This window comes from Symphodus melops (assembly GCF_947650265.1).
Source record: "Symphodus melops genome assembly, chromosome: 11".
NCBI classification, from domain to species: domain Eukaryota; kingdom Metazoa; phylum Chordata; class Actinopteri; order Labriformes; family Labridae; genus Symphodus; species Symphodus melops.
Window position 1 is genome coordinate 21811002 of NC_136701.1, and position 27536 is coordinate 21838537.

The 27536-nt window shown below is 40.6% G+C and overlaps 4 protein-coding genes across 7 annotated transcripts; 2 read left to right on the top strand and 2 right to left on the bottom strand.

The window, feature by feature from the left end:
• The first annotated feature begins 2831 nt into the window (after positions 1–2831).
• slc25a35 (solute carrier family 25 member 35) lies at positions 2832–7104 on the top strand. Its single transcript, XM_079356692.1, has 5 exons — positions 2832–3379; positions 3493–3558; positions 3657–3809; positions 5550–5684; positions 6390–7104. Exons 1-5 carry the CDS (start codon positions 3008–3010, stop codon positions 6558–6560), a joined length of 897 nt encoding a protein of 298 aa, XP_079212818.1. The 5' UTR covers positions 2832–3007; the 3' UTR covers positions 6561–7104.
• An 844-nt stretch (positions 7105–7948) lies between these two features.
• On the bottom strand, positions 7949–15525 carry LOC306832207 (mannose-P-dolichol utilization defect 1 protein-like). Its single transcript, XM_079356693.1, has 8 exons — positions 15344–15525; positions 15064–15129; positions 14407–14539; positions 13661–13746; positions 11994–12109; positions 11529–11639; positions 9397–11427; positions 7949–9365 (listed from the first exon to the last, which is right to left on the bottom strand). Exons 1-7 carry the CDS (start codon positions 15432–15434, stop codon positions 11305–11307), a joined length of 726 nt encoding a protein of 241 aa, XP_079212819.1. The 5' UTR covers positions 15435–15525; the 3' UTR covers positions 7949–9365; positions 9397–11304.
• A 2244-nt stretch (positions 15526–17769) lies between these two features.
• Positions 17770–20882, top strand: tm4sf21a (transmembrane 4 L six family member 21a). The gene is made up of 5 exons (XM_079355259.1): positions 17770–18071; positions 19053–19118; positions 19792–19925; positions 20280–20463; positions 20566–20882. The coding sequence occupies exons 1-5, from the start codon at positions 17895–17897 to the stop codon at positions 20572–20574; spliced, it is 570 nt and encodes a 189-aa protein (XP_079211385.1). The 5' UTR covers positions 17770–17894; the 3' UTR covers positions 20575–20882.
• Positions 20883–21214: 332 nt separating this feature from the next.
• slc25a15b (solute carrier family 25 member 15b) lies at positions 21215–26090 on the bottom strand. Of its 4 annotated transcripts, XM_079355255.1 has the most exons (8): positions 25682–26090; positions 24048–24147; positions 23708–23806; positions 23118–23376; positions 22890–23027; positions 22425–22600; positions 22085–22243; positions 21215–21984 (listed from the first exon to the last, which is right to left on the bottom strand). In XM_079355255.1, the coding sequence occupies exons 2-8, from the start codon at positions 24073–24075 to the stop codon at positions 21860–21862; spliced, it is 984 nt and encodes a 327-aa protein (XP_079211381.1). In that variant the 5' UTR covers positions 24076–24147; positions 25682–26090; the 3' UTR covers positions 21215–21859. The 4 variants fall into 4 exon arrangements, with proteins under 4 accessions (XP_079211381.1, XP_079211384.1, XP_079211383.1 ...); XM_079355258.1 differs by lacking the exon at positions 24048–24147 and having other exon boundaries at positions 23708–23802; positions 25682–26089; XM_079355257.1 differs by lacking the exon at positions 24048–24147 and having other exon boundaries at positions 25682–26088.
• Positions 26091–27536: the final 1446 nt, after the last annotated feature.

Genomic DNA, 27536 nt, shown 5'->3' on the forward strand with positions numbered 1-27536 from the left:
GCTGGGGGGTAAAAATACTCTTATTAAAATGATGAATATATTAAGGACTGCTGACCTTGAACCTTTAAATCCATTTTTCAATTAAAGGAGTTCAGCTTTATCTTACGGTGTGCATGATTTTTATTGGTATAGTAGCACATTGAGGACGTGATGCGTTTTGATTTGTAGTGCTGGTTCAATGCACAGTTAGAAATCTGTGGTCAATTCAAAACCGTGAGATTGGTGATCCATTGCACCAGTATCGTTTACCCTTTAGTTGTGAGCACTTTGGCAGGGGTCATGAAATACTTCACATTGTGTTCATCTGTTCCAGTGTTAGTAAGTAAAAGTAAGTAAAAACACTGTACAGATTTAAATCTTGTGTGATTGCTATGTTGCCTCATTCAGGAGCTTTCAAAAGAAACAGAACAGAGCTGTGCAATGTTGACTGGTTGAAGTTAGACAGCAAATGCGTGGCTCAATGGAGGCGGAAGAAGCAATTGAAACAGGCCCTGTTAACCCAATTCCCCCTGCATAAATCCTATTTAAAGGGGGGTAGAGGTGAATCAGATTTTACGTTCAAGTCTAATCCAGCTCAGTGACCAAGAGCAGAGCAAACCCACCAACCCAGACAGGCGGTTCAGTTTGTAGATCAGGAGCTCTATCACTACTTTTTTACTCGCTCAGAATCAAACATGATCTGAGTTTGCACACGTCACTCTACCAGCTACAACTGTAGACGAGGCCAAAACATGTTACTGTTTTACTATCAAGTCAAGTGGATAAGCTTTTCCTGTTTAATTATTTGGGCTTTAAATTACAATCCCATTACATTTTCACACACACATTGGAGTGTTAAAAAATACTTGTGATCCTCAGCTGGGCTCTAACTGCTCACCAGCTGATTAAACAGAAATGTGGTTATAAACAGCTCTGGAAGTCACCGTTCTCCAACAGACAATTATCTCTAATTAAGAGCCATGGTGATGCCCTGTTGACCCAGTATTTACCTGGACTCGCAGTGAATGTTAATAGAAATAGGCCTGCTAAGGAAAGTGTGTCATTGGGGGGGGGAAAGCACTGTCAAACAAATTTACTGGTAATCAAGGGGGGTTTGGGGGCTACTTAAAGAGAAGTGTAGACCTGGATGACATTTATTCTTTTCAATTAGTCTGATACCTCAGAATCCCACAACAGACAGTATTTTACCGATCTTTCATGGCCTACAGGTAAATATACAGAGTAGCCCGTCTGTTGTACGCATGGACACAAACTAGCATGTGTGTGTAGAACGTTTAAGTTGCTTGGCAACAGTCCAGATCCAGTTAAGCTGGTGAACTAAATTAGTTAATGGAGCTAGAAAATATGTTGGGGATTTTTTTACTCATTAATACACTAAAGGTAAATGGGTCGAACTGTAGTCTTCTGACTACTCAAACTGTTTTTCACACCACGTGTCACAGTCACACCACATTCACTGATGGCAGAGGCTGCTACGTAAAGTGTCCATCACTTTGAAAGGACACTGCAACCTATGATTTCAGGATCGAACCCCAGACTTTATGCTGAGAGACGATGAGCCACAGTGGTTTTGTTAACTTTTTTTTTTTTTTTTTTTTTTTTTTTACTCTTGTTTAACGGTTGGTCCTGATGTCTGGTGGCAAGTCGTCTTGAATAAACTGACGTCCTATTTGACTTGATAGAGAAAACTCAGGAGAGTCAAGTATGCAAAACTAGATACCGACTGGAAGTGGATGAAGGCTTCACAAGCCTTATCACCACTGGTTGGGTCTAATTATAAGACCCTGAAACACCCCATGAGCCCGGGGCACATCACTGACAATGTGTCCAGGTTGCACCACAATGTTTTAAAAAAAAAAAAATAGAAGCTCCCTTTGTAATCTATATTGCCTGAGTGAGGATAGTATTGTATTATTGATTTCTACGTTTAAAAAAATTAAGATATATTTTGATTATAGTTTTAATGTCTTGTTTTGTTGATTAATAACAATTATCATGAGTCTTGATTCAAAATGATCTTGTAATTACACAATTTTGATGGCTGCCAGCGTGACAGGAGAGATGCTTGGACTTCTACCAGTTACAACTGGAGGTCATGTGAAGATGCACAGGTTCATCTTTAGAGATGTGTGTTGTTAACATGGCTGCCTCCGTCAGTATGTGAATTCAAATCTCTCAGCCTGTCACCCTTCAGCTCTGCACGGGATCTTCATTAAACAAAACCGTAAAGAGTTCTTTTCATTGGCTGAGAGCACCGGCGTCAGACGTACGCACTGGTACCAGTCTCACAAGATGAGGCGTTTAGGGTACGGAGAGAGGATGTGGAAAACGCAGTACTTCAAAGTTCTGATTTAAAAGAAAATCTCCATGAAGCATATTGTCACACATGTTACGCGAACTGTGAATTACAGTTTTGTAGATGTTTTTTTATTTAATTTTACATGCACATATTCAATTACAATATTCATTTAATTCTTAAGGATAGTCTATTTCTCTCAAAATTAAAATAAATAAATAAATAAATAAAAAAGACAATTTCCTTTTAGGGTCCTTATCTCAGAAAGTCTGTATATTGGGATATGACATGTAAGTAACTATTCACATTTTAAATGAATACGGTTTCACAATGAAAAAAGATCCCAACAACATAATACAAAATAATATAACACAACGTTAAAGGTGAATTACAAATTGAAATGAACAAGTAGGAACTGATTAATAAAAAGTTTGGTGTTGTGAATATTGCTGCCATTAATTTATCAAATCGTACTTGATATTTGGCATTCACCAAACAAGCGTTTAACTAGGCCTATCGTTTCGATGCTCGGTTTTACGATTCCTACCAGATGCTCCTGAAGTGCACACATGTCTGCACACTGATGTACCTCGCGGCGGTACGCTGTGTGTGTGCGTGTGTGTACAGTAATGTGGGAGGAGGAACCCCTGCTGTGAAATGAAAGACAGGTCGGACTAGGTGAAGGCCTCCACATCTGTCTCGACTCCCGTGATGGATTTTGTGCTGAGCGGAGCGGCAGCATGCGGCGCCTGTCTCTTCACCAACCCGCTGGAGGTCGTCAAAACGCGCATGCAGCTCCAGGGCGAGCTGCAGAGCCGGGGGTCGTACCAGGTTCACTACCGTAATGTCTTCCACGCTTTCTACACCATCGGCAAAGTGGACGGACTGTCCGGCTTGCAGAAAGGACTGGCACCGGGGCTGGTTTATCAGTTTTGCATGAATGGAGTCAGACTTGGCTCTTACGCCATCATAGAGTCATCCGGTTACATCCACACAAACGGAAGAGTCAGCGCACTCAAAACCACGGTTGCAGGAGCTGTGGCTGGAGTGGTTGGAGCCGTAATGGGCAGCCCTGTGTATCTGGTCAGTACCTGTTGTTATTTCATCCTGTCTAAAACTTTTTTTTTTTTTTAAAGTCAGCTGTGACATTGTGATCTGTAACCATGGAGATAAGTAAACTTTGTCTCCACTGACAGGTCAAGACTCATCTGCAGAGCCAGGCTGCCTCCTCTATTGCAGTGGGACATCAGTACAAACACCAGGTAACCCACTAACTCAAGGTGACAGTGTCACACATGATTGGTGAGCATCTACAAGCACTTTCTCACGTGCTCCTCCCCCTTTTTTCCCTCTCTCTCAGGGGATGATCCACGCGCTGGCAGCCATCTACAGGGCGCATGGCATTATGGGTCTGTGGAGGGGCTCGAGTGCTGCAGTGCCAAGAGTCAGCGTGGGCTCAGCTGCACAACTCTCCACCTTCTCCTCCGCCAAGGAGCTGGTTATAGACCTCCAGGTTTGAATATTTTTATCCTATGTGGACCCTGCTTGAGTTGATCCATCTAAATCCAGGAGCTATGACACAGATCAGAGTGACTGAAGGAATCCTGTTTCCTCAGCCCTCCTCTGTGTGCACGCCTTCCACATGAACACAGCGGTCAAGAATAAACATGACTGCTTTAGGGGCCTTGAAATGAGTCACAAAGATCGATAAGAATATTGCTGCTGTTCTTTGTGTTACAACGAAATATTTTAACGTCTGTTTGAAACACTTTATAGACGTCCAATTCAAGCTTTTGCAACATTAGATTGTCATTTTCCACCTTTTGATAACTTTATCTAAAGTTCTGATTGGTCCAAACTCCAATCTTAAGACATTCACCAAGAAAACCAAAATCAGCAGCTGACAGGATCCTTTTAAATAAGCATGAGTTGCAGCTTTCACCTCCGAGTCACGGGCTTGTGGAGAGGTAATTTGCAGTCAGTAGCTGCACACAGATTACAAAAGCGGTCATTGTGACACTGACAAAGCGGGAGGCGTTGGACTCTTCCGGAGTAGAAATTCGACACCTTTCGTTGGCCCCTCCGGCTGAAAATATGCAGCTTACACAACGAGTGCCCTAGAACTTGCTGCTGACCCAGGTCAAGTTGAAAACCAGCGATGTCTGAACACTGTAGCACTCAGTTTATTAGTCTGTAGAAATGTTTGGAAAAAGCACAATCTCATAGTCTGCTGTACAGTTTCCTTGAACTACTTCCTTTATTGTACACGTACAATACTAATACAATACTTCCTTCTAACTTTTGTAGCTGGTGGATGATGAGTGTGAAGGAGGAGGATCTAAACCCACCTCCTCCCAAAGTCAAAGGCAACACTCCCACATCCCTTTACATCATCTCCTGAAGTGCAGTTCGTAAATCACCAGCCGTGTAAAAAAAAAAAAAACTAACAGGTTTAACTGCAGCGTCTGTCGTATGAGTTTGTCGCTCAGGCTCTATTTATAGACCATTCTTCTGTTTGGCAGCAGGTGGGAGATCATGACCAGTTAAAATTAGAAGTAGCTGCACACATGGCGGTGTGCTAATGATGATTAGCTGTTCTAATATCGCTGCACTGAGAGGAGCTACATCTTGGGTTTCTCAGCTGTGTCATACTACGGCCGAGGCTGAACGACAAAATGTGATTAAGTTCACAGCAGTTTGATGCAGTCAGATGAAGCTCAAGCGAGCCAGCGAGCTAGCGTTTAGGGGAAACATAGAAGCTCCCTAAACATAAAGAACAGCAGGTGAATATAAAAACGGACATATGGATAATGTGCACACACTTTTATTTCAGGTTTTCAATTTTCTTCAACACTTGAATACTGTCACTCCTCACTACTACTCACTACTCACCACTATTATTTTTACCCAAAGCTGCCATGTGCTAAAGTGCTGTGGTCCATTCAAATTCAAAGTTTGATGTTTCTGAAGTCATTTTGGTGTCTCGTGAAGTCACAGAAGTTACATTTGTCTCTTACAAACAGGCGGATAGTTAAGGAGGTGAAACATTGCCACTGTATTTGTGCAGTGTTGACCGGAGTGTGAATGCAATTTATTGGTAATAAAAAAAGAAATCAACCTCATATTTGGTGCACTCGGACTTTTTACAAGCATTGTGTCACAAGTCTGAACATGTGATCCCACATTTTAACTTTGACCTGAGCGTTATGTGTGTGAGGTCGTTGTTTCACTGCTGTGTTGTGTTTTTCTTCAGGTGTTCAAAAAGGACAGCTGGTTGGTGGCTCTGAGTGCCGGCATGATCAGCAGCGTGGTTGTGGTTCTGGCGATGACGCCCTTCGACGTCGTGAGCACGCGACTCTACAACCAGCCCGTGGACCATTTGGGCAAGGTGAGGAGAGCGAGACCTTTTTGAAAGTTACAACCCTTCATTTATTTCACGGGAAACCCCATTTATGATCCTAACATACTGCTTATTGATTCCCACCAGAAATGTCTATCCACTTGTAGTTTAATTGTCATTGATCGGGTCTGCCCATCTTTTTCAAACCAATGCAGGAAACTCTCCTCTCTCACAAAATGGATACATTTGTGTGATGACCTTGAAGCAGACAGAGAGCCAGAGCATGCACATATTTCACATAGTTCAGATGTAACCACATAAGGCCGACCTGGCTGCCTCCACTTATGAAGATATATCACGTTAACTAGCCAATAAAAAACAACACAAAACAAGACGAAGGAGATAGAAAAAGTGAGTTTCTGCACATCTTGGCTTTAGGCTGTTTGCGTAACAAACTTAAAAGTTATTAGAGCTTCTGTGGAGAGAGCCTAATGTGTGCAGCATCTGAACGCAGGGAAGATTCCCCTATAAGGACAATAAAGTGTTGTATTGTAACGTATCAATGTCCAAGCCGTCTGAGTGCATTGTGTGTAATGTTATTTTACCTTTTATGAAGAGGAAGATAAATGTGTCGGAGGAAACAACTCTTCTTTTTAACCTCTCATTACTTTTACAAGGATTATAACATTTAAGTTATCAGAACACTCATCAAATCCTGCTCAGGGGGCTCACCTTTGTTTTCTCATCCCTTAGGGTCAACTTTATAAAGGATTTGCCGACTGCTTCTCTAAGACTCTGAGCAAGGAGGGCTTGTTGGGACTCTACAAAGGTCTGGGAGCCTCTTATTTCCGACTTGGTCCACACACCATTCTGTCTTTGTTCTTCTGGGATGAACTGCGCAAACTGTACCGGGACTTCAGGTAACCCCGGGGACAAAGGAAAAATGAGTAACTCATTAAGCTCTGAGTGCATAGCTGAAATGACTGCTCATTTAATGAGTTTGCTATTATGAGGTGAAAGCAAAAACCAGGAGAGGCTCTTCTCCCTTGATGGGACAGAGGAAGAGCAAAGGTGATGAAGAACACTCCATTATGAAAACGCTTGAGTCAAGTTAAACTGTATCAGGAAGAAGGAGAAGAAAATGTTGTTACTGCAGCCAGGAGTGCTGACCAAGTCTGAGATGTCATTAAAGCACTTTGACATGTGTTGGTGCCACACGTGCCCAAATACAATAACCAAACAGGAACTTATGTGAGGTAGATCTCATACAGCGTGACCTCCAGGATAAACATGGCACTTTGATACCTCTGAAACTCCGTCGTCATGCCATTCCAAAAGATAAAGATGTATCTGCAGCAGACGCAGCACTGTACCTTCTGGATAAAGCATCGCATGTGGCCCACTGATTGGAGTGAATTGTATCTGCAGACACAGCTGCTCTGATATAATAAAGGACTGGTGCAGATTGGCCAGACTGTACCTGTCCTTTACTGTGCTGTAACAGCTGATTCATACAAGGCCATCCCAGTCAATGGTCCGAACAAGGGCAAGGACATATTTATATACTGTACATGTATTGCTTATTAACTTGATTGAAGACTAAAATAAATGCTGCTGCTTGATTGGACATGCAACAAGAAGTGAAAAAGTAGCTGCAGTCTTACATGGACAGGCGATGAAGGGTTTCTGTAGGCCCAACGTTGACCTCAACACAACCTGCAGATCTGTAAACGACCAGTTACAGATCTGCAGATTGTTACAAACTTTAATGTGAAAAAACTGAAAGGAGAAACTCAAATAAAGGCGTTAAAGGCGGCTCTTATACAAACACTTCCTTTAACTAAAGACATCATCCGTAGCCGATGAGAAATCCTTCACAAGTTCCTTTTGTTTTCTTGTTATTCTTGTTTATTTATTTTAAAGAAATGGTCCCATATGAGGGACGAAAACTACACAGCACTTCTCCCTCTTCAGAAACCTACGAGTGAGGTCACTGAGAACACGTCCGCATGTGATCCACTCTGCAGCTTTTAGTCATCCGGTTGTGAGTGAGCGTAGATTCACGGCTCTAAACAGTAGAAGTAGTTGAGATATAGAGAGCTGCTCTCTAAGCCAGATTTAATGCTTTCTTCTCGCGTTAAAGTGCACGATGCTCTGCAAAGTGTTTCATGACACATTTTTCAGTTATGACCGATGTTCAAAGTGTTTGCGTGACACATTCAATGATGTACCTCAGCTTTCAGAACTGTGCTCTTACTTTCTATGATATAACACAGGAGGCGGACGTTACGAGAGTTTATTTTTTAGCAATGAAGTGTTTTGCTTTCTGATATCGTCGTCACCATTTTTATACTTTAATTTCTCTCCCTGATGTCCGTTTGTCTCTTAAACTATGTGAGTGCTTCTGTCGGAGTTCGTCAGAGTCGTGAAGGGTCAGACAAATCCAAGTATCAGCATACTGTGTGTTTACTCAGGAGGAATATAGACGATCAAAAAAGTCTTCCCCAGACATGATGAGTTGATGACAAGTTGATTGATTCCTCACTAGGAGCAGTTCCGGTCAAATAAAACCACCATGTGCCACCTTTTATACAATAAGCAAGCTGAACAGCTCAGAAGTGTTAGAAATAAACTGAAATACATTAGTCCATAAGCACTAACTCTCATATTTCAGTCCTGATCAAGACATTTAGGGGTCGAAACCAAGACAGAGCAAGACCATAAATGTCACTGAGAAATCATTTTGTGTGCTGCAGTGTGTCACTCACTTAGACTGTAACACTGGGAGGGTCGGGTCAGTAACTCGGGGATGAAATAAAAATGAACTGAAGTTATTTTTTCTTTTAAAAAGGGGCATTTTCTTTCTAATCTTAGTAATGACGTGGAAAAATGTCCTGTCAGTAGTGGCTTCATGATTTAAAATCCAGAGTCCGCCCAGTCTGAGGCCGAGACAAGACCAAGTCGAAATCGCTTTCGAGGTAAAGATCAAGACCTTCAAGAAGCGGTCTCTAGACCGGTCTTAAGACAGAGACAGATTTTGAGTACTAACTTACACTGCAGGTGCTTTTCTATTACGATAAAGCTGAAATGTTAATGTCTGTTTTATGTCATTTAGGAGCTCAAAATTCTGACTTTTAACAGTGACCTTGAAAAGTGACTTGAGATGTCGCAAAAAATTGCAAAATACAGTATGGTATTCACACTTTGGTTTGAAAACTGCTCATCTCATTGTGACTTGAAAAGATTGTTGATTTCCATTGAGCAGATTAAAATGAATGTTAAACCAAACCCATGCTTTTGTTTCATGAATGTGTAATGTGTCATGTTCAGCCAGTTTTTCTGTTCACGAGACACAAAGGGCAAATAAACTTTTGCAAACTTTGATGCATTCATTTCCATTTATTCCTTTTGAAAATCCTAAAATATAGTATTGTAATGAAGTATTCAACCTGTTATGAGTAAACGGTTGTCTCAGTTATTTCCTTCACATGTTGTGTTAAGACTTCACACATCTATGAATGACTCCTTTTAAAGCTGTAAAACATCAGGTGACCAGAAGCAGCTTTTTGAGCAAATCATTTAAAAATCAAGGATTACTCATCAATCAAACCGTTAGATCAGTTCATGAAATCAAACCTTGAGAACTGTCATGGTGTGATAATATAAAATATTACTACTATTTAATTACTATTAAAATGTTACTACATATGTAACCAATCCATTAATAACCTTTACATGAACCTGTAGGGCAGGGATGAACAGCTACATTTTATTATTTATCATTTATTGTTATTTAGAAATCAGCATTTACAAAAATCACATCACAAAAGTCTGAATTTATCACGGAAAATAAGAAAATGTATATATATATATCGCTGTTCATATTGACATGGCAATACTTAACAATGTGAATGCATTTTTCTCCTGTCATGTCCTACTGGCTGGACTCAATAAAATTATCTTACACACATTTTCTGCTCAGTCTTTTTCTTTAATTTTTATTTTGAACCTCAGATATCCGTCGAGGCCACGTCGCCTCTCAGTCTCTGACAGGGTGAACCTACAGGTTTCTCTTGTCATACCACACAAGTCATGTCTTGTGTTAGCATGTCCTAGCATAGCCTGGAGTGTGTACACGACATTGTTAAAATACACAGTTATGACATTTTGTGCTTTGGATAACCGATGGGCTCTTCCAGAAAGCTAGCTGTGTGGAGGTGCAAACATAACAGCAACAGAGTCTTTATGTACACACACTGTAGGTCCATACTTCACACCTTTGGCAGTCCTGAAGGTGACCTAAAGTAATACCTGTGTTAACTCTTCAAGCCTACGCTGACGCATACAGTTGATGAGAACATTTCATTTTATTCATGTCCAGAGACACAAATTCACATTTAAATCCAGTTCAACATTTATTAAAGTACAAACATCAGTTACACACTTTCTTCTGTTCAGTTGGATGGAAATAAAAAGAAGAACCTGATTTTTGTGTCACTGATGCACCGATGAACTGTGCACAGCGTCTTGAGGTGGAGGAGCCGAGCGGCTTACAATAAGAAAATAAAGTTCTTACATATCAAACTGGCTCTGGGGGAAACAAAACCTGTAAACATCGAGCTGTTCAAGTATTTCAAACTTATATATTTAGCTTAACATGACTGCATTGGTTTTCATTTTACTTGAGCAACCGAAGTAAGTAAAGGATAGCATATTATCTGTTGCCGAACAAAAAAAACATGAAGCTGCACAAAAGAATCAAAATCCTGGAACTTTCTGCCTGATCACCTGAAGCTTACTGCAAACTTTACTTCTTTGGTTTTGGAAGAGAGCCATCAACAGCTTAATGTGTCTTATTGCATCTTGCTCGACACCGAAGCCCTTCTTTGGACGAGTGTTGCAAATATATAAACACTGTGATACTTGCACTGGATTGCTGTTTTCAGTATATTGTCTGTCCCTATAAAATGAAACGTGGTTCAACTGGAGTTACTTTAACAGTTTGGCCGTAGCGTTTTCAAAGTCCCTGTCACATGAATGCCTCACCAGACTACCGCAGCATTGGAACTAAGTGAAAAAACGTGACTCGAGGTGTGTGTGTGTGTGTGTGTGTGCGTGTGTGTGTGTGTTTGTGACTGTTGCATGACCGGACTTCCTCCCATATTTAACACCGTGTGTGTGATTTACTACTCTCACTTTCACAGATGATTGACGTTCTTCTTGTTTTGACCTCACTGTTTCTTTCCACATATGTACACAATCAGCCACTTTATAGATGGATTCAATACATTGAAATTTTACTTCTGCAAATAATTTGTGAACCACAGTTTGATTAGGCTGGAAAAACAGTAACAGAGCCACCAGGCAACGTCAACAACACCCAAGTTAAGGAATTATTCCCTTTAACCACTAGAGGGAGACAAAAGACCATTCATCCCTCACACTAAAAAAGTACAAAATAAGGTATCAAATAGCATGAAAACAAGAGTTTTAATATGACTTGGCTGCATTAAATCTGAGTGTAGCACACAGATTTAGTTTTGCATGATCATGTTATAAATGTTGCTGCTACTTCTGTGCTGTATTTATTTGTTGTAAATGTCAGGCCAGAATGTCCCTTTATATTTAAAGGGAGAGGGTTTGCATGCGTCCATTTCGTCTTCCTCCTCTACTCACTCTTCCTTTTAGTTGTGGCCGTGCTGCTCCTGTAGCAGAGGACCTGGGCCAGGAGGACGCAGCTGAGGCACGCTGACAGAACGTGTGAGGAAGTCTCAAAAGAGCTTTCCATGTTCTTCAGAAAAGAGAACAATCTCAGTAACGACATTGACTGACTTCAAGTGTGTGAATTATGAGTTTTGTGTCCACATGTTGGTGTAATTCCTGATTGCATACCTGTAAAGACACATAGAGAACTCCTAGAGAGCCTGTCCATGAGAGTGACACAGACAGGGCGGACAGCTGGCCGGTGTGACCGTTACAGTAGTTTGTACGAGCCTGGAAACCCTGGAAACAACAAATTCACCAACAACAATAAAACAACTGTTTTCTGAAAAATTGGATTCACGTGTGTTAATTATTAAGAGAGGAGATCAGATGAGAGCTGCACAAATGACAAACTACGAGGAGACCGTTTTAAAGACGACTTTTAGGATCGAGTGCTTCCTGTTCTACTGTGTTTTATTGCATGATATTGTTCATCTGGTATTGGTCAGTTCTGTTTTATTGTCCGTCCCTCATCTATTTGTTGTTAAGTGAGTGTGTATGTATTTTTAAGGCCCGTGCAAATTAACTTGGACCCGTCGTGCTGTTGTACTTGGTGTATTGGCTTCACACTGAATAAATAAAGATCTTTGTTACCTTGCTTGCAATTAAACCTGCCAGTCTGGAGTCCTGCAGCACTGAGGCGACGGCTTTCGCTGTATAGGATCCCAGGAGGAACATCACACCAGTGTAGCACAAAAGCAACAGTACGCCTGCCGGAAGAAGAAAAACAGGAAGAAAAAAAAACAACTTAAAAAAAAAGTGCACAAAAGACACCGAATACTGTTCATTAACAGAATCTTCACACTGCTCGCGAAATCAGTCAGACCAATCCGGACCACTTTGTCAAGAAGAAAACTTTATTTGTAGTTTTATTATATTTGTATTATTTATATTTGGAGGTATGGCTCTCCTCTGGGATCTCACCGTCGCACCATATGCTTACTTGGAAAGCATAAGGCAGGAACAGCACACATACATGCCCTTCCTGTGCATACAGGGAGCCTAAGGCAGGGAGAGATACACCAAAAAACCAAAACAGAGCAGGCGTCAATGACAACATCATGACATTGATTAAATCAGAAGGAGGAGCTGAGCTGGAGGAGGGTTACAAATGCGGCTTGTCGAGGGATCAGCAGAGAGTTTAGGCACGCTAAAGCAGCTTAAATGAGGACACATGAGTGTGATTAGCCAATTGGATGCTTTGAAGCAAATCAGCTGGACATCGTCACTTCAGCTGTTTTTATGTTTACGACAAATTATAGCTAATACCCCTCTCTCATCTTTATGATTTCTTCACTTCTAATTGTTTCTCTTCTAATCCCTCATTTATCTCCTTACAGCCTCGACCCTGTTGGTCTCAGTCGCCTGAGTTATGGTGTTTGGGATCTGGTTGTGGTCGGGTGTTTGTTTGGGTTCTTATGTTGGTTTGATGTCTCATCACTGGGTTGCTATGTTGTCGTAGTTTTTTGTTGTTGTTTGGTTTCTTATGTGCGGTTGCTATGTTTGTTTCTGCACATGCCACAGCTCTAGACACTAAATCCTTGTTTGTAAAAGTGCTTCACAAATAAAGTTGTGGTTATTACCATTATATCATCTAATGAGAGCTTAGCAAAAAAAGAAAACTTTAACCCAAAGTCTTCAAGTATCTAAAGATTTCAGTGATGAAGAGCAGCATGATAAAATGATAGTATCAAAGTTTTACTCACAAGTGGGAAACTAACAACTGTCAGCAAAAAGCAACAATTATCTGAATCTATTGGCTCGATCCAGCTTCCACATATACAAACTCTTTGGGAGTTTATTTACTGAGCTCTTTATTACAAAACTGAGAATCAACAAATCTGACAGAATCAACGATCTGATAAATACACAAAAAAAACAACAACACTTGTAACACTTTAAACAAACCATAAATTAGTTCCCCATAGACGCTGCCATACTGCTGTGAACGATCCCGAGAACACGTAATGTTCATTAATCTGTAACAGAGAATACTCTCAGCTTTGTTCAGGTCTTTTAGGAAAAAGGAAAATGTATATTATATGTTTGAAGAAGGTTAAAACCTCAGTGGGAATAAAAGGGTTCTGGGCAGAGAGACAGACGAGTGCACGGAGAGAAGTCGGTTTATTTATGGACGACTTGTGCAGACATTTTTTTCTTGGAATTTGTTTACAATAAGAAAAAACGTAGAAAACTCCCAGAGTGAACTTGAAAGACTAAACACTACTTGAAATGTGAATTTGGAAAATGTGTGCGCTGACCTTTGAGGGTTTCACCGCGATAATGCAGAATGAGGAAGACGAGCGCTGCTGTCTGAGCCAACACGATGAACCTCTCAGCCCAGGCGCTGTGGAGCAGCGTAATAAAGCACACGTAAGACACACATTGATTAGAACAGACACATACTGTCAGCTGAGGAACAGGAGAAATGTATTACCACAAGAATATTTACATAATGGACTGAGTCTTTGAACTTTGAAGTCTACATCTTTTATATTTATTGGCTGGCTGTCGCTTGATTAAACAAAGTGGCTTCAGCAAATGACTCACTTCCACCAGTGAGTCACAAAGAATGAGCAATCTGAGGTAAAACTCTATGCTGCTCAATGCTTACATATCTTTTCCCTAAAATTAGAAGATCATTTTAGCTTTGTAATAAAATAGTAAAGGATCATCTATGCATATGTTTTTATAGCATTTATTTATACAGCTTTATTGGCCTGCCATGTTTTACATAAACACATTTGAACCCTAAACTAGTGTGGACAAGCCAACATTAGAAAATAGTGCAGTTGTGATAAGAACAAGGGAAGTTCAAATAGACATGATGAAAAGTGATGTACTCATTCACTGACATCAGAAAGGCTCTTGGCAAACAAACAAAAAAAATGATCAAACTACGTACTAAATGTACTATTTCTCTTGGATTGTTATGAAATTAAACATGATGCCACATAATGACCCAAGGTCAATACCCTTATTTAGTCATCAATGTTAAAATACTTACAATAAAGGGAAGTTGTTGGCCATGGCGTACACAACAGGACATGAGAAAGCATAAAGTTGCAGCAAGCTGGCGGTCAGACTCAGGCCCTCTGCACTTCCTCTCCACACGAGCTTCAACAGCTGAGGCAGCTGGGCTGCAGGACAGCAGAGACAAGGAGGTCAGAAGAGGGGCTACCTACATTTAATCACAATGTCATTGTTAATTTAGTGTGAGCAAAAGTCTGAATTGATCACAATGCACACAACTATTTTCAGTAAAGAAGTCGGACTTGGTCACTCAATCAGCAACAGGAAGATCGCCCTGTTGCATGCTGGTCCACTATACCGGTCTACTTAAGAAGGCCAAAGTAACTTCAGGTGTTCCCAATTATCCAAAAACTAAATACACTGAACAAATTATTATCCAAAAATAAAACTTAGTAAAGAAAATGTTTAGAATAATCAATCAAACAATACAAATTGTTAGAAAACTAAGGCTGAACACAAAATCATACTCAAATAAATATGTCCTAAAATAATCAATTAGCTGTATAAATCCCATCAGCAATTACTAATGACATTAAAGAGACATTCGTAAAATACACTGAGAGGGGTGAATAATCTCGTCTGTGGATGAGGGGATAACATCAGATGAGTTTAGGCTGAAGAGAGGTCTCACCTAAAAAAGTGTCCAGAATAATGCACAACGACACGATCCTGTTCAGCACAAACTTTAAACAAGGACCTGCAAAAAACATGATCAGAACAAAACCATCAGACAACAGTCGAGCTTCAAAGACATCTAACAGACTAAGACAGCAAAGGGCCTGAAAACATGAGAGCATTTAACACACAGAAAAGTATCAAGCAAAAATAGTTTGCAACAATAATCCGTATATTTGAGAGGCGAAACCAAATAGACTCCTCCTCCCAAACATCTGGACAACAACGAGCCTCACCGTCCAGCTGACACTTCACAACAATCCTTTCGTAACATTTTTCTGGCATTAAATATGTAACCAGAAAGTCTTTGAAGGGAGACGTGGCCATGGTGAGTCCACTACGGCCCGGAGAGAAAACAAGGGGAGGGTCCGAAGGTTCCCCCAACAGCTGTCCCTGACAGAGGGGTCAAAGTGGGACGAGCTACCTGCGAGGCTTCTTCTTCTTCTTTTTTGGGGTTTTATTGTTGCATTACTGCCTCCTTCTGGATTTAAACATTTGTATTTGTATTGTATTTGTAACATTTAATTTCTTCTCCTCCTCTTGAATTATTGGAGTTAAAGTCTTTTAATAAGTCCCGTCTTTATCAAAAATCTAAAGATCATCTTTCTCTCTTCATCTTCACTTCCACACAGCAAAATGTCTTTAATATTGATTTCTATTCGCCATTTCCTTTTTAAGTGCATTCATCATAGGGCCTTTCTCACTTCTCTTATTTGCACCGAGTGTCCTCCGTGTGGTCTCCTCCACTTGCGTCTTAGTCCCGCCCACCAGAGATGCACGGAGGAAACGAAGCCGAGGACCGAGGACCGAGGAGACTGCAAATAAGCAAAGTGAGACGTACACTATGATTCACTGTCTACTTCTCCCCACACTGACAATTTCCTGTAGGATGTTTTTACCTGCGAAGTCCAATCACATCTCCACCTTAACCATCAACCGTAATGACGTCAGCTGTGCTGTGCGTATGTCATAGGTTGATGAACATCTCACGTGAACAAAAACAAAAACATCAAACACGTTGCCTGGAAACAAGATGCTTGTTTGCCTTTGGAACCGTGAGAACGTCTTGCACCATTTCCTGAGCAAAACCACCAACAAACGTGCAAGCATCTCAGTTTTTTTTTGTTTTTTTTTAAGGTGAAGTAACCTCACATGTCCTTTGAGACAAAGAGACAGATTGGCTATAAAAAGGCTTTGAAAATGTTGATAGGAGTCTTTTTTTGGCTCTTGTCAACTGACTCCATGTGGCTCTGAACAAAGATATCCCTTTTTTGGGGGACTTAGACTCTGAGACCGAAAGCTTTGAAAAAAAAAAAAGTAGAGGTCAGGCACCTGGTTTTAAACTTTTATTTTTCCTTTTGTCAGATTTTTTTACTGTTTTTAAATGTTCAATACATTTTATAAAATCTTCATAAAACAACTTAAACGATCATACATACATACAAAGAAATGCACATTTGCAAGTCCTTCAGCTCACTGTAATTAATAGAGTGAGGCAAACAGTGAATACATGTCAGTGTGCTGATTAAGTTCCAGGGAAAACAGGATCATATCCAGAGACTTTTATAATCACTGGATTCTATGCCAACTCTTATCTTCAAGCAGACAGACACAATAAAGTATCTGTGTTTCTGTCAAAGAGGGAAACTGAAATATTTTAATGAAAAAGTGATTTGAAATAAGTTCATAAACACAAAACACTAAGATAAAATGTGACACTTAGTATTTCTGAAAGGATTGGTTGTGTCTTCTTTTGATTTTCATTTGTTTAGCATGTAATGCTAAGAACATCACTTTCCTTCTGGGTTGCCCCTCTGAACATGTCCGGTGAAAAGAGTTGGCAGAAGCGTCAGTCTACAGCTTTTCAGTTGGTTAATCACTACATGTATTTATTTGTGATTGTTTCAACAATATAAAACTCGTACAGCTGGGTTTAATTTGTTTTAGAGTGAGAGGTGGTGTTGCATCAAATAACGGGCCAATACTGTTCCCCTCCCCACAGTGGAGGCCACACCTTCTACATACATCTTAAAGGAAAATCAAATTCAGCAGTATGCTTTTACAACCACTGTGTTGTAACAGCAGCTCGAAGAGGAAAACAACCTCGCCCAGGCGTTGCTAAGAGACACCGCATGTTTAGGGAGGCTTGTCCTTTTTTTTTCCCTCCAAATTGTCAATTCTTTCCACTCATTTACTGACATGGGTTGCAGTCAATGGCTCACTTGACGAACCAAACATTTTTCCCTTTCCTGTCAGTATTCGCCCTCCACAATGTGGACATTTACCAGTGTCTTGCAGTAAGTGTCAATGACACATTGTCCCTCCCAGGCAGGCATGCTGCCACAGGTTTAAAAGTTCAACGTGCAGTGATCCTGCACTCCCAATGTCAACAATACATCACAAGAGTACTGTATGCAAACTGTGGAGATTTAACAGAAAATCTCTGCTTTCTTAACACTCCTCAACAAACCATCACGTCTGACTCAGAGGACCAGAATTTAACCAAAATATGTGCATCTACACGATTCAACTCAACAGACCCCGCGTTGTGTCTCAAAGACTCGATGGAGTGAGTCACATATAAGTTTTTCAGCCTATCCCCGTCTCTGTTTGTCCATGTTATCAGCCTGCCAATGCACCTCCCACACCCTCACATCAGTTCCACAGAAAACTCATTTCTCTCTTTGGGTTGGGCAGTGTAGAGCTTCTCTCTTAAAACAGGAAGGTTTCCCCCTCAGACTTTCTGAGCGACTTTGACTGCAGTTAGTTTGTTTTCTCTCTGACAACATGTGTTCAGGAGCGTGTTCCCGTTTCATTGCTGTGGCTCTCTACCCGTTAGCAGTCATATCCATCATCTGTAACATAGTGCTGTTCTTTCCGGGTGGCGAGCTCCAGTACGCCAAAGATGGAAACATTACAGAGGAGGTGAAGTACATGGGGGGCCTCATCGGAGGGGGTCTGATGGTAAGTTCGATGATCTCCTGCCTGTGACTGAATGTTCAAAGCTGCTGTAAATCCCTGTCTGAAATATTAGAAGCCTGTAAGTTAGTGAGAAAGGTAAAAAATAAAAATACTGCGTACACACTGTTTATTGTTGTCTGCCATGTTATTATGTTTTAGCAGTGATTAAATTCATACACAAGATTTAATTTTAAGTTTAATGCAGCTTAACGAAAAAAAAAATCCTTCACTAACTGACTTCTTCAATGTTTTCCAATCCTTTCAACATCTTCAACAAGTTCCCAGATTAAATCAAGTGTGTTGGTGGAAGAGGTCAAAAACTTCTGTATCAAACAATCAATCTTTATTTGTATAGCGTGAATTCATAACAGGCGTTATCTCGAGACACTTTACAAAAGCAGATAAAGGACCTTACTGTTTGTCTATTAACATTAACAAAAGAGCAGGTAACAAGACCATGCTCATTGTTATGTTTACAAAAAGCAGGTAAAGGACCTTACTTATGGCTATATTACAAGAGCCCAGCTTAATCCGTCATAGCGTGGCAAGAAAAAAACTTCCTTTTAACAGGCAGAAATCTTCAGCAGACCCGGATCAGGATGAACAGCCATCTGCTAAACTGTGCTGGGCTTGAAAATGGGAGATGGGGGAGATGGGACAAGATGCAGAAAGAAGAGTAGGATGGGATAGGTTTGGGGAGGGGGGGGGGTTGTTTGGGCAGGCCATCCTCATCAACAGTCTCAAGGAACCTAAGAGCAGAAAAAGGAGAGGTTAGAATATAAAGATAGTGACAAGCAGTAATAAGATATGAAAGCTGGGAGAGAAAGAGGGAGAAAGATAAGAGATCCTGGTGCCAGTTCCCCCGGTAGTCTAGGCCTATAGCAGCATAACTATGAGCTGGTCCTAAGCCAGCCCTAACTATAAGATTTATCAAAAAGAAAGTAAAGTAAACTGTAAACTGTTAACCCCTCTGTCCTCCTCCAGGTGCTGCTGCCAGCACTTTACATCCACTTGACTGGAAAAAAGGGCTGCTGTGGAAATCGCTGTGGGGTGAGTCAGTCAGAGCCACAAATCACATGTTCATTTCATGGGGCTTAAAATAAATTCATTCGAAAGATAAACACAATGTCAATCAATCAGTGGAAATGCATAATGGCAACATGATGACTAACGCATAGTAACAGGTCAGAGTAAAACATTTTCGGAGGCTTAATTTAAGGGTTTAACGGAGCTCTGTCACACTCAAGTATGCTTCCTAGTAAATAATTAACCATTGCTGTACATCTCGATTATAAAGATAAGATAGAAACACTGTAATAAAGTCACTCCATCCGACTGACTTGATCCAAACAGAGTATTTAAACGTGGTTAAAGCTTTTTGAAAGACTGCACATTCAAACAATTACGTAACTCCAAAAAGTAATACAGAGGAAAAAATGGAAACAGAGTCAAACTGTTTTGGGAGGAACAACATGTCACTTTTAGCAGGCTGCTGTGAAACATGCTGGGTTTAGCAGTTTCTTGTTTCTGTTGGCAAAACCAAACATGGACAGAATAACTGTGAGAAAGGAATGTCTGAATGCTACTCACAGCCTGTTTCCTTTCAATTCATGGTACAATATATTGCACACAAAAAATGTTGGGAAGAGTGTAAGCATGGGGAGGGTTCAGTATGAGTCAACTTTCCCTTAAAATATGTCTGATTATCATTCATCTCCTGCAGATGTTCTTGTCCATTGCATTGGCTGCAGTGGGAGTGGCCGGTGCTCTGTACAGCTTCATTGTGGCAGTGGTGGGTTTGCAGAATGGACCTCTATGCAAAGTTCTACTGGTGTGGGCGACGCCTTTTAAAGACAGGTGAGTAACTGTACAGGGATAAACTTGAATGATCTTGGCCGTGTTTAAGGAGTAGCCTAAGAACCACTCAGCAGGTAAAGGCCATCACCACCATCTACATGCAGTTTAGACTTCTGCTACCAAGCAGGAGATTATAGTAAATGGATATATTAGGTCATATGTTCCCTTAGCAGTTGGTAGTTTCTATAAGCTGTCTCATTGCATGTCTTTCATTATGGCATCCATATGAGTAATGCATTTCTTTGTGCATTTAATATGCTGCGTGCAGTTTGTGTGCGCTTTTGTTGCAAAATAAATAGCCATTTTGGTGGCGGCATCTAATCCCATTTATAAACTCTCTCTGGTGCATAACAGGGACCAGAGTTACCTGACAGACAAAACCTGGTGGGGCGTGTGCACAGCTCCTGAGAACATTGTGCAGTTCCACATTGGACTGTTCGCTACTTTGCTGGCCACCAGCTGTCTGCAGCTGATCCTCTGTGCCATTCAGATGATCAACGGGCTCTTTGGATGCCTGTGTGGAACCTGTAACAAGGGGGTAAGCTGAAATGGAATCACACCCTTCCAAGAAGAAAAAAAATAAAATAAGTATGGGTGTGTCAGAACTTCATCTTTTTTTTTTCCATGTTCTCTCTTACAGCCCCTGTGAGGTGCTGACGAGTGTTTAGTGCCCCCTGCTGGAAAACAGAGTACGGTTCCGTTCAAACTGCATACAATATTCACATTGAAATTGTTTCAGATTTTTTATACTTTGTTTAATGATGCTTTGCTGGATCATGTGAGTATGTTGGCACAGCATTAAAAATAATCTATGTTAATTAGATGGGTGATTTTTTTTTTTTTTTTTAAATAAAATGGATTTTAATACAATCTTCTGATAAAGCTGTGTTGGGCTATAATGTATTTGACTCGACAGGAACAATAATTGGAAACTGAAATAAAATACAGGACACAGGATTTATTCTTCCATGACACCGTTATTGTATGTTTAATCACTACATCATCTTTACAAACATTTGAGTGTTATCATAAATTGTTAGCGCTCTGACATCCCAACCTCTTATCGCGGGAAACAGCAAATGGCACATTTAATGAAGGCAGCTGATTATTTTTCATGAATTTGTACAAGAACAATAAATGTCAAAAAAATGTTTAAAAAAAAAAAAAGGCAAATGTAGTTATTTAAAAGGTAAACACTGGGTCTCACAGGAGATGTCATGTAGCTTCAACACAAAAAAGGGCCAAGGTGGTAAAAGAAATAAGCTTGAACTCTTTTTTTTGGGTTAGGGTTAGCTGACTCTGGCTGTGGTTTGTCATGAGGATGAAGAAAGATGTGGGGCATCAGTCAGAGCTGAACAGTAAAGCCCATGTATGATCAATAACGGAGGTGCATACGAGTCTGAGAACAATCCCATATTAGAAACATAAATTATCAACACAAGATTCAGGCAGTTTAGAAAATGAGAATTTCAAGTTTCAAAGCAAAATCTTCACGCATTGAGTTAGCTTAGCTTAACACTGTTTGTATTTTGTGCAAATGTTCTTGCACACTGATACAGAATAAGCCATGAAGGATTTGTAATGACTGTCAGAATTTGTAGTTTTTTCTCAGTATGAGTATGTTGAGGTAGACAAAATAACATCACTTGAGTCTTAAACCCTTTAAAAAAAAAAGTTCCGCTAGAATGAGCCAATACGTGTTTGTTGTCTTACTGGAGTGTTAAAACAAAACTATTTTCAAATCGATAAAAAGGTAAATAAATATTAGGATTAAATTGATGTTAACATTCTGTTTAAAACGTTTCTTTGTCGCTTGAAATGAAAGTGTGGCACTTCCAGAGTCACTTTATTAAAAGCTTCATCTGGTGTTTTGTCGAGGTTATATGGCTGTAAGACGTCTCTTCCAGTCTATTATTAGTGGTAAGCAGAAGCCATCATGAGCTGTCAAACTGCTTCATCATGAGCTTCCTGCTGACCTCATAACCCAGGAAAAGAGCCCCGTTTGCGGGGAAAGTGCGTACCATGGTGGGGGTAAGTCCGGAGTAGAGAGCCCTCACACCTAAAAAGACCCAAAAACAAAGATTACATTCTGATGGATCATCCAAGCAGCTGAATGGTTCGTTTTCACCAGCTCGTCATTCAGCCCAACTTCAACCTACCTTCAGTCCGCGCAATCGTCATTAAGGTTGTCAAAAACCCTGCCTGCTTGCCCGTCATAGACATGACCTGGATCCGAGACTTGACACAGTCCATAGGAAAGACCACCAGCCACAGGCACGCCCCTCCCAATCCCCCGCTGAGCACTATAGGAGCCACACCTTCGACATACACAGGAACAGTTGAACATTAACACACTGATACTGTTTGTTTGTTTGAGGAGTGGAACGAATGCTGCGAACCTTCAGAGCCAGCACGATGGATGTTATTGTGCAGAAATGTGATAGGTCTATATCTCCAAATCTTCCCGTTGATTATGAGGGACACACTTTCTACCAGTACCTATCTCATCTTTGCCACATTTCATGTAGTCTGCGAAGGTTGTGCGGCTGAGCTCGTAGCCACCGAAGAAGCAGAAGTAACCTGGGACCTCTCTGGCTATAGTGGTGGTCAGACCCTGGAAAAAACCCTTTGGCCCCTCGTTCCTCATGATGGATTTCATCACCGACCACACTGTGCTGAAGACAGAGCAGGGCAACTTTTAACTTGATCAGTGAACACACACACACGCCAGTGAACATGACTTTTGTATATACAGACCTTTGAGTTTGTGTAAATTGAGTCTTAAAATTTCTTATTTTAAACTTCAAAAATAAATGTAAGTCTGAAAATATAAGTTAAGCCCTATTTTTTTAAATGAAATCATGTATTTTATTTACTCCTTCTGCTAATTACAGTAGAAGCCCATACTGTGCTATAATCAGAGTAACTTATGCACATAGAGTGTTTATGTTAAGAACCACTTACTTCTGGCTCTTGCTGATCTTGCCTGATGCCTCCATTTCATACATCGCTTGCAGACGACACTTGACAAGCTCAGTAGGGCAGAGTACGAACGAGGCGAAGATGGATGCAACTGAACCAGCACAGGCTTTCTGCACGTCACTAACGCAGAGAGAAGGATAAACAGAACAGTTGGAGGACAGCCATGTTTTCCTCAGTAAACTAAGGACAGCCTGGTTTACATCTTCCTACCTCAGCACAGCTTCTTTGTGCAGTCCAGCCGTGAAGCGGATGACCTGCTGGCAGAAGCCGTAGCTCATAAAGAGCACAGAGTTCTCTGCGATGTTGGCCACGAGTGCCGGCGTGGTGCCCTGGTAGAGGCCGCGCAGACCCACCTGTTTGTAGGTGGACGTGAGGCAGTCGATGAAACCCTTGTACAGTTTGGGAAAGGTCTGCATCTTGACCTTAGCTGTGTCCAGAGGCTGCCCGCTAAAAACACATGCTGCACCCCCTTAGACGACAACAGTGAGCAAAAAGAAAGACTTTTAACAAAAGAAATAATTCAAAAATATATATATATTTTTTTTACTACAGAACAATCAAATAAAGGCGGAAAACAAAAAAAACTAGCAGTAAAGAAAGATTCCACTCAACTGAGCAGTATAAACATTCAATGAGAACACAGAGTGAAATGAGCTGGAAAAACAAGGGTGTCATCAAAATCTGCTGAAAGGTCAGCCGCAGCTACAGAGCTTCAGTAATGCAGAGGGGAAAGCAGCAGAGTTGTTCAAGTGAGGATGTCTTTTGTACTAGTTTACTGGTTATGGGAGCACTGTAGTTACCTACGGCTCCGGCAGAGAGGTCAATGAAGGCCTGCACAGCCGGGTGTGGGGCCATGGTTGTCAAGGAATTGCTGGATACGTTTTCTCCAGCAGAGCTGCCTGGTAAAAAACAAAAAACATATATTTGACCCTCTAACTCACAGGTGTCAAACTGCAGTCCTCCTCAGACTTTTAGATGTCTCCCTGCTCTAACATACCTGATTTAAACCAACACATTGTCATCAACCTCTGTAGAAGCCTGATTGGATTCAGCTGCGTCCGAGCAAGGAGACATCTAACACATCACCAGGACCGCCTCCTTCCACCTCAAGAACATTGCCTGCCTCCGTCCCTCACTCACCTTCCCTGCTGCAGAAACTCTCATCCATGCATTCATCACATCCAGACTAGATCACTGCAACAGCATCCTCCATGGTTCACCGTCCAAACGCCTCAACAAACTGCAATACATCCAGAACTCAGCCGCACGCCTGCTCACCCACACCCGCTCCAGAGACCACATCACCCCCGTCCTCCGTGACCTGCACTGGCTCCCCATCACTCACCGCACACAGTTCAAAATCATCCTCCTCCTCACACACAAAGCACTAAATAACCTGGCCCCACCTTACCTCACAGACCTGCTTCAGCACCACACCCCCTCCCGTGACCTCCGCTCATCTGAAGGAAACATCCTCTCCCCACCTACACGGACCAAGCACCGAACCTGGGGGAGACAGAGCCTTCTCCATCGCTGCCCCCTCCCTCTGGAACTCACTCCCCAAACCCATCTCTTATCTCTTAGACCTGAAGAAAGTATCTTATTCATACCTTATTCATATCTTATTACTGCTTGTCACTATCTCTATATTCTAACCTCTCCTTTTTTTTGGGAGCTCCTGAGCTCTCTGAGCTCTCTTAGGTTCCTTGGGACTGTTGGTGAGGATGGCCTGCCAGCCCCTGTAAAAGCGCTTACAAATAAAATGTATTATTATTATTTATTACTATTATCTAACGGTCTGAGGAAGCCCTGCTCTAACTCAATTCACAGCAAACATTGCCCAATCTTTTTTTTTTTTTTTTTTACAACTCAATTGCTTTAAACATAAACAGAATAAAATCAGCAAATACCCCTCCATGGATCTGTGAATATGACATGTGCCGAGCAGCTGCAGAAGCTAAGTCATAAAGTTCACTACAACAAAAGCCGCCCTTATTGGAGGACACAGTAATTATTTACAGTGAGCTATAAAGGTGTGCACACGTGAACAACGTAAACACCATGAATCATAAAGGGCAGCTTTTCTTTTAGATAATTCAAATAGTTGAGCATTAGTAATTCTGAATAACAAATTAAATCATTCATTAAGGTCTGCTGTGCATTATGGCAAAATGCAATGTTTTTCAGTTTAGAGACCCCAAGCACATTTATGATTTTATTTATTTAACCCAGAAAAGAAACTCATTGAAATAAATAAAAAAATCTCTTTTCCAAGATTGTCCTCGACAAAACAAGCAGCAACACAAGTATATGAAAACAGTGTCTATTTAAATGTCAGCTGTCGAAATGTGCTTTCACTTAACCTACTTATATATTCACTTTTAAGTCGTCCTCTTTGACATTACAGTGAATTTATGCTGACAGGCCTGTCTGCAGGGTTACCAGCAGGGGGCAGCAAAATGCTTTTATTTCCTCTGCGACCAACCACACGTTTTTAAAACACATCTGCTTAAGGTCAGGTAAAAGATTTCACCGTCATGTAGCGATGAAAAAACAATTAAAACACTTCAGACAAGGTTACCTGTCGACAGGTGACGTAGCCTACGTCACATAGATGTAACATAGCAACACAAATAGTATCCTGAGTCATGAAAAATAATGAAAGTGAAGGTTTTTTCTTTGAGCATGCTGTCACTTTGTAAGCATTGTGTTGTCCCCTTTTCAAAACCAATGTTGACTCAAAGTGCAGAGTTAATAATTTAAAAAATACAGACCTTACAGGAGAGCTTACACGAGCAGCTGGTAAGGTAACGTTAACTTAAGTCAAACAGTAACGTTATCAAAGTGAACCGCTGACAGAGGAGCACGTCGTCCAGGAGAGGTTGCATTACACCACCAGCTTCAACAATCAAACTTTGTCTCAGTGTTATCTCATTTGTAAGGGTGAATGAATGGATCGGCCATCACTGATAGTGCTGAGGAGGAGGAGAGGCTGGAGGTTGTGTCGTTCATGATGACCCTCAGAGATGGCGGATAAATGACGAGCTCTCACTCTGCCACAAATTTCCAGGTATCGCAACCAGACTCGCGCTGGAAACTCTCAATTTGCTCTGAAATCACATTTCATGAATGTGTAGTGATAGTGAACGTTTCTAACACACTTGCCAATGAACACAATTATTGTATTTTAGAAACGCTTACTTGTCAATTTTTACGTTTACACTGTTACAAAAACAACTCGTAACCCCTCGCAGGCATGATATGTGTCTCCCTACTGTTACATTATGTTTCATTTATTGTTTTATACGAATTAAAGTGATATAAACATGGCTCAGGATCAATAATACGCAGACAGTCACTGATTGATCTTCACAATTTAAGATCTTTGGCATGAAGCGACAGGGTCGTTTAAACTTCCGGTTTACGGTACCTTTTTTTGTCAATCTTTATTTAAGTGTGGCTGTTGAACAGTCTACAGCATATACTGCACACTGACTGGATGTTTCATGTTTTCGAAAATATAAAGTTATTTTAGGGATATTATTTAACCTTCTTGTCAGAATTAACATTTAGGGTGACCATGCCAACAAACTGTTGATGAAATTATTATTAAATTATTATTATAACAGTATCGCACTCAAGGGCGAGATGTTGTAGGCCTACTGAATATTAAATACATTTAAAATAATCACAGTAGTGCTGATATCCGGTACATCTCCACCCCGACTGTGACATTGTTTTATACGACATTTATACCAATATAATAGTAAAAAAAAAAAAAATCAACACGTCATTATTGGTTGCTCATCAAGTCAACCATACACAAAAATTGGATGTTGCCTAGCAACTCAAATATACTCAGCAGCGCCGTTGTTACTTTTTGTCCATGGTGTCATAGAATAGATATGTTGGTTTATCCATTTATCTGTATGTTTTAATTTATCATGCCAACCAGCCCAGGCAAGTCATAGTCTATGGAGTTGGTTTGATATTAAAAGTCAAGCTTAATAAAAACTAACAATGTCACTTACTTTATCTGTACTATTTGTCTGTTAACATGTTATGTTAACAGACAAATAGTAAGGTCCTTTACCTGCTTTTTGTAAAGTGTCTCGAGATAACATCTGTTATGAATTGACGCTATACAAATAAAGATTGATTGATTGAGATGTATTGTTAATTTAAAGTATTCAGAATAGGTCTACCTTGCTAATGCGGAGGGATACACAGTGAAAAGTCTCTCATCAGAACTTAAGGAGTGACCATCGACTCTAAAAATAAGTGAGTAACTCGTTTCCAGTCATATAACTAAATCTTTGTACAACAACCAAATGACAATGATAGATGTGTTACATCATCTGTCATTGCTAATTTATCTAATTTAAATCAAGAGCATTGGGTTCTCTGTTTTCCTCATTTTGGTTATAGAGCAAACAACAATGCAGATCAGTAAAAAAGAAAACAAAAGTTATGAATTTTCCAACATTGCTAAAAGAGATCGCTCGAAATAAACACACATTTTGTCAGGTTTCCAGATGCAAGAAAAAGCAGAAGAGAAAGGGTATTTTATAAATCAGCTTTCCCAGCCTATGACTTTAAACTCCACTTCTGTTTTCTTTCTACCAGATT

Coding starts and splice junctions, on each gene's coding strand:
- tm4sf21a (XM_079355259.1), top strand. CDS start 17,895: ATGTGTTCAGGAGCGTGTTCCCGTTTCATTGCTGTGGCTCTCTACCCG. Junction 18,072..19,052: donor TCATCGGAGGGGGTCTGATG/GTAAGTTCGATG, acceptor GTCCTCCTCCAG/GTGCTGCTGCCAGCACTTTA. Junction 19,926..20,279: donor GCGACGCCTTTTAAAGACAG/GTGAGTAACTGT, acceptor GGTGCATAACAG/GGACCAGAGTTACCTGACAG.
- LOC306832207 (XM_079356693.1), bottom strand. CDS start 15,434: ATGGCCACGTCTCCCTTCAAAGACTTTCTGGTTACATATTTAATGCCA. Junction 15,130..15,343: donor TGTGAAGTGTCAGCTGGACG/GTGAGGCTCGTT, acceptor TGTTTTTTGCAG/GTCCTTGTTTAAAGTTTGTG. Junction 14,540..15,063: donor TATTCTGGACACTTTTTTAG/GTGAGACCTCTC, acceptor GCTGTCCTGCAG/CCCAGCTGCCTCAGCTGTTG.
- slc25a15b (XM_079355255.1), bottom strand. CDS start 24,075: ATGGATGAGAGTTTCTGCAGCAGGGAAG. Junction 23,807..24,047: donor GAGTTTCTGCAGCAGGGAAG/GTGAGTGAGGGA, acceptor GTTTTTTACCAG/GCAGCTCTGCTGGAGAAAAC. Junction 21,985..22,084: donor GACGATTGCGCGGACTGAAG/GTAGGTTGAAGT, acceptor GGGTCTTTTTAG/GTGTGAGGGCTCTCTACTCC.
- slc25a35 (XM_079356692.1), top strand. CDS start 3,008: ATGGATTTTGTGCTGAGCGGAGCGGCAGCATGCGGCGCCTGTCTCTTC. Junction 3,810..5,549: donor AGCTGGTTATAGACCTCCAG/GTTTGAATATTT, acceptor GTTTTTCTTCAG/GTGTTCAAAAAGGACAGCTG. Junction 5,685..6,389: donor CCGTGGACCATTTGGGCAAG/GTGAGGAGAGCG, acceptor CTCATCCCTTAG/GGTCAACTTTATAAAGGATT.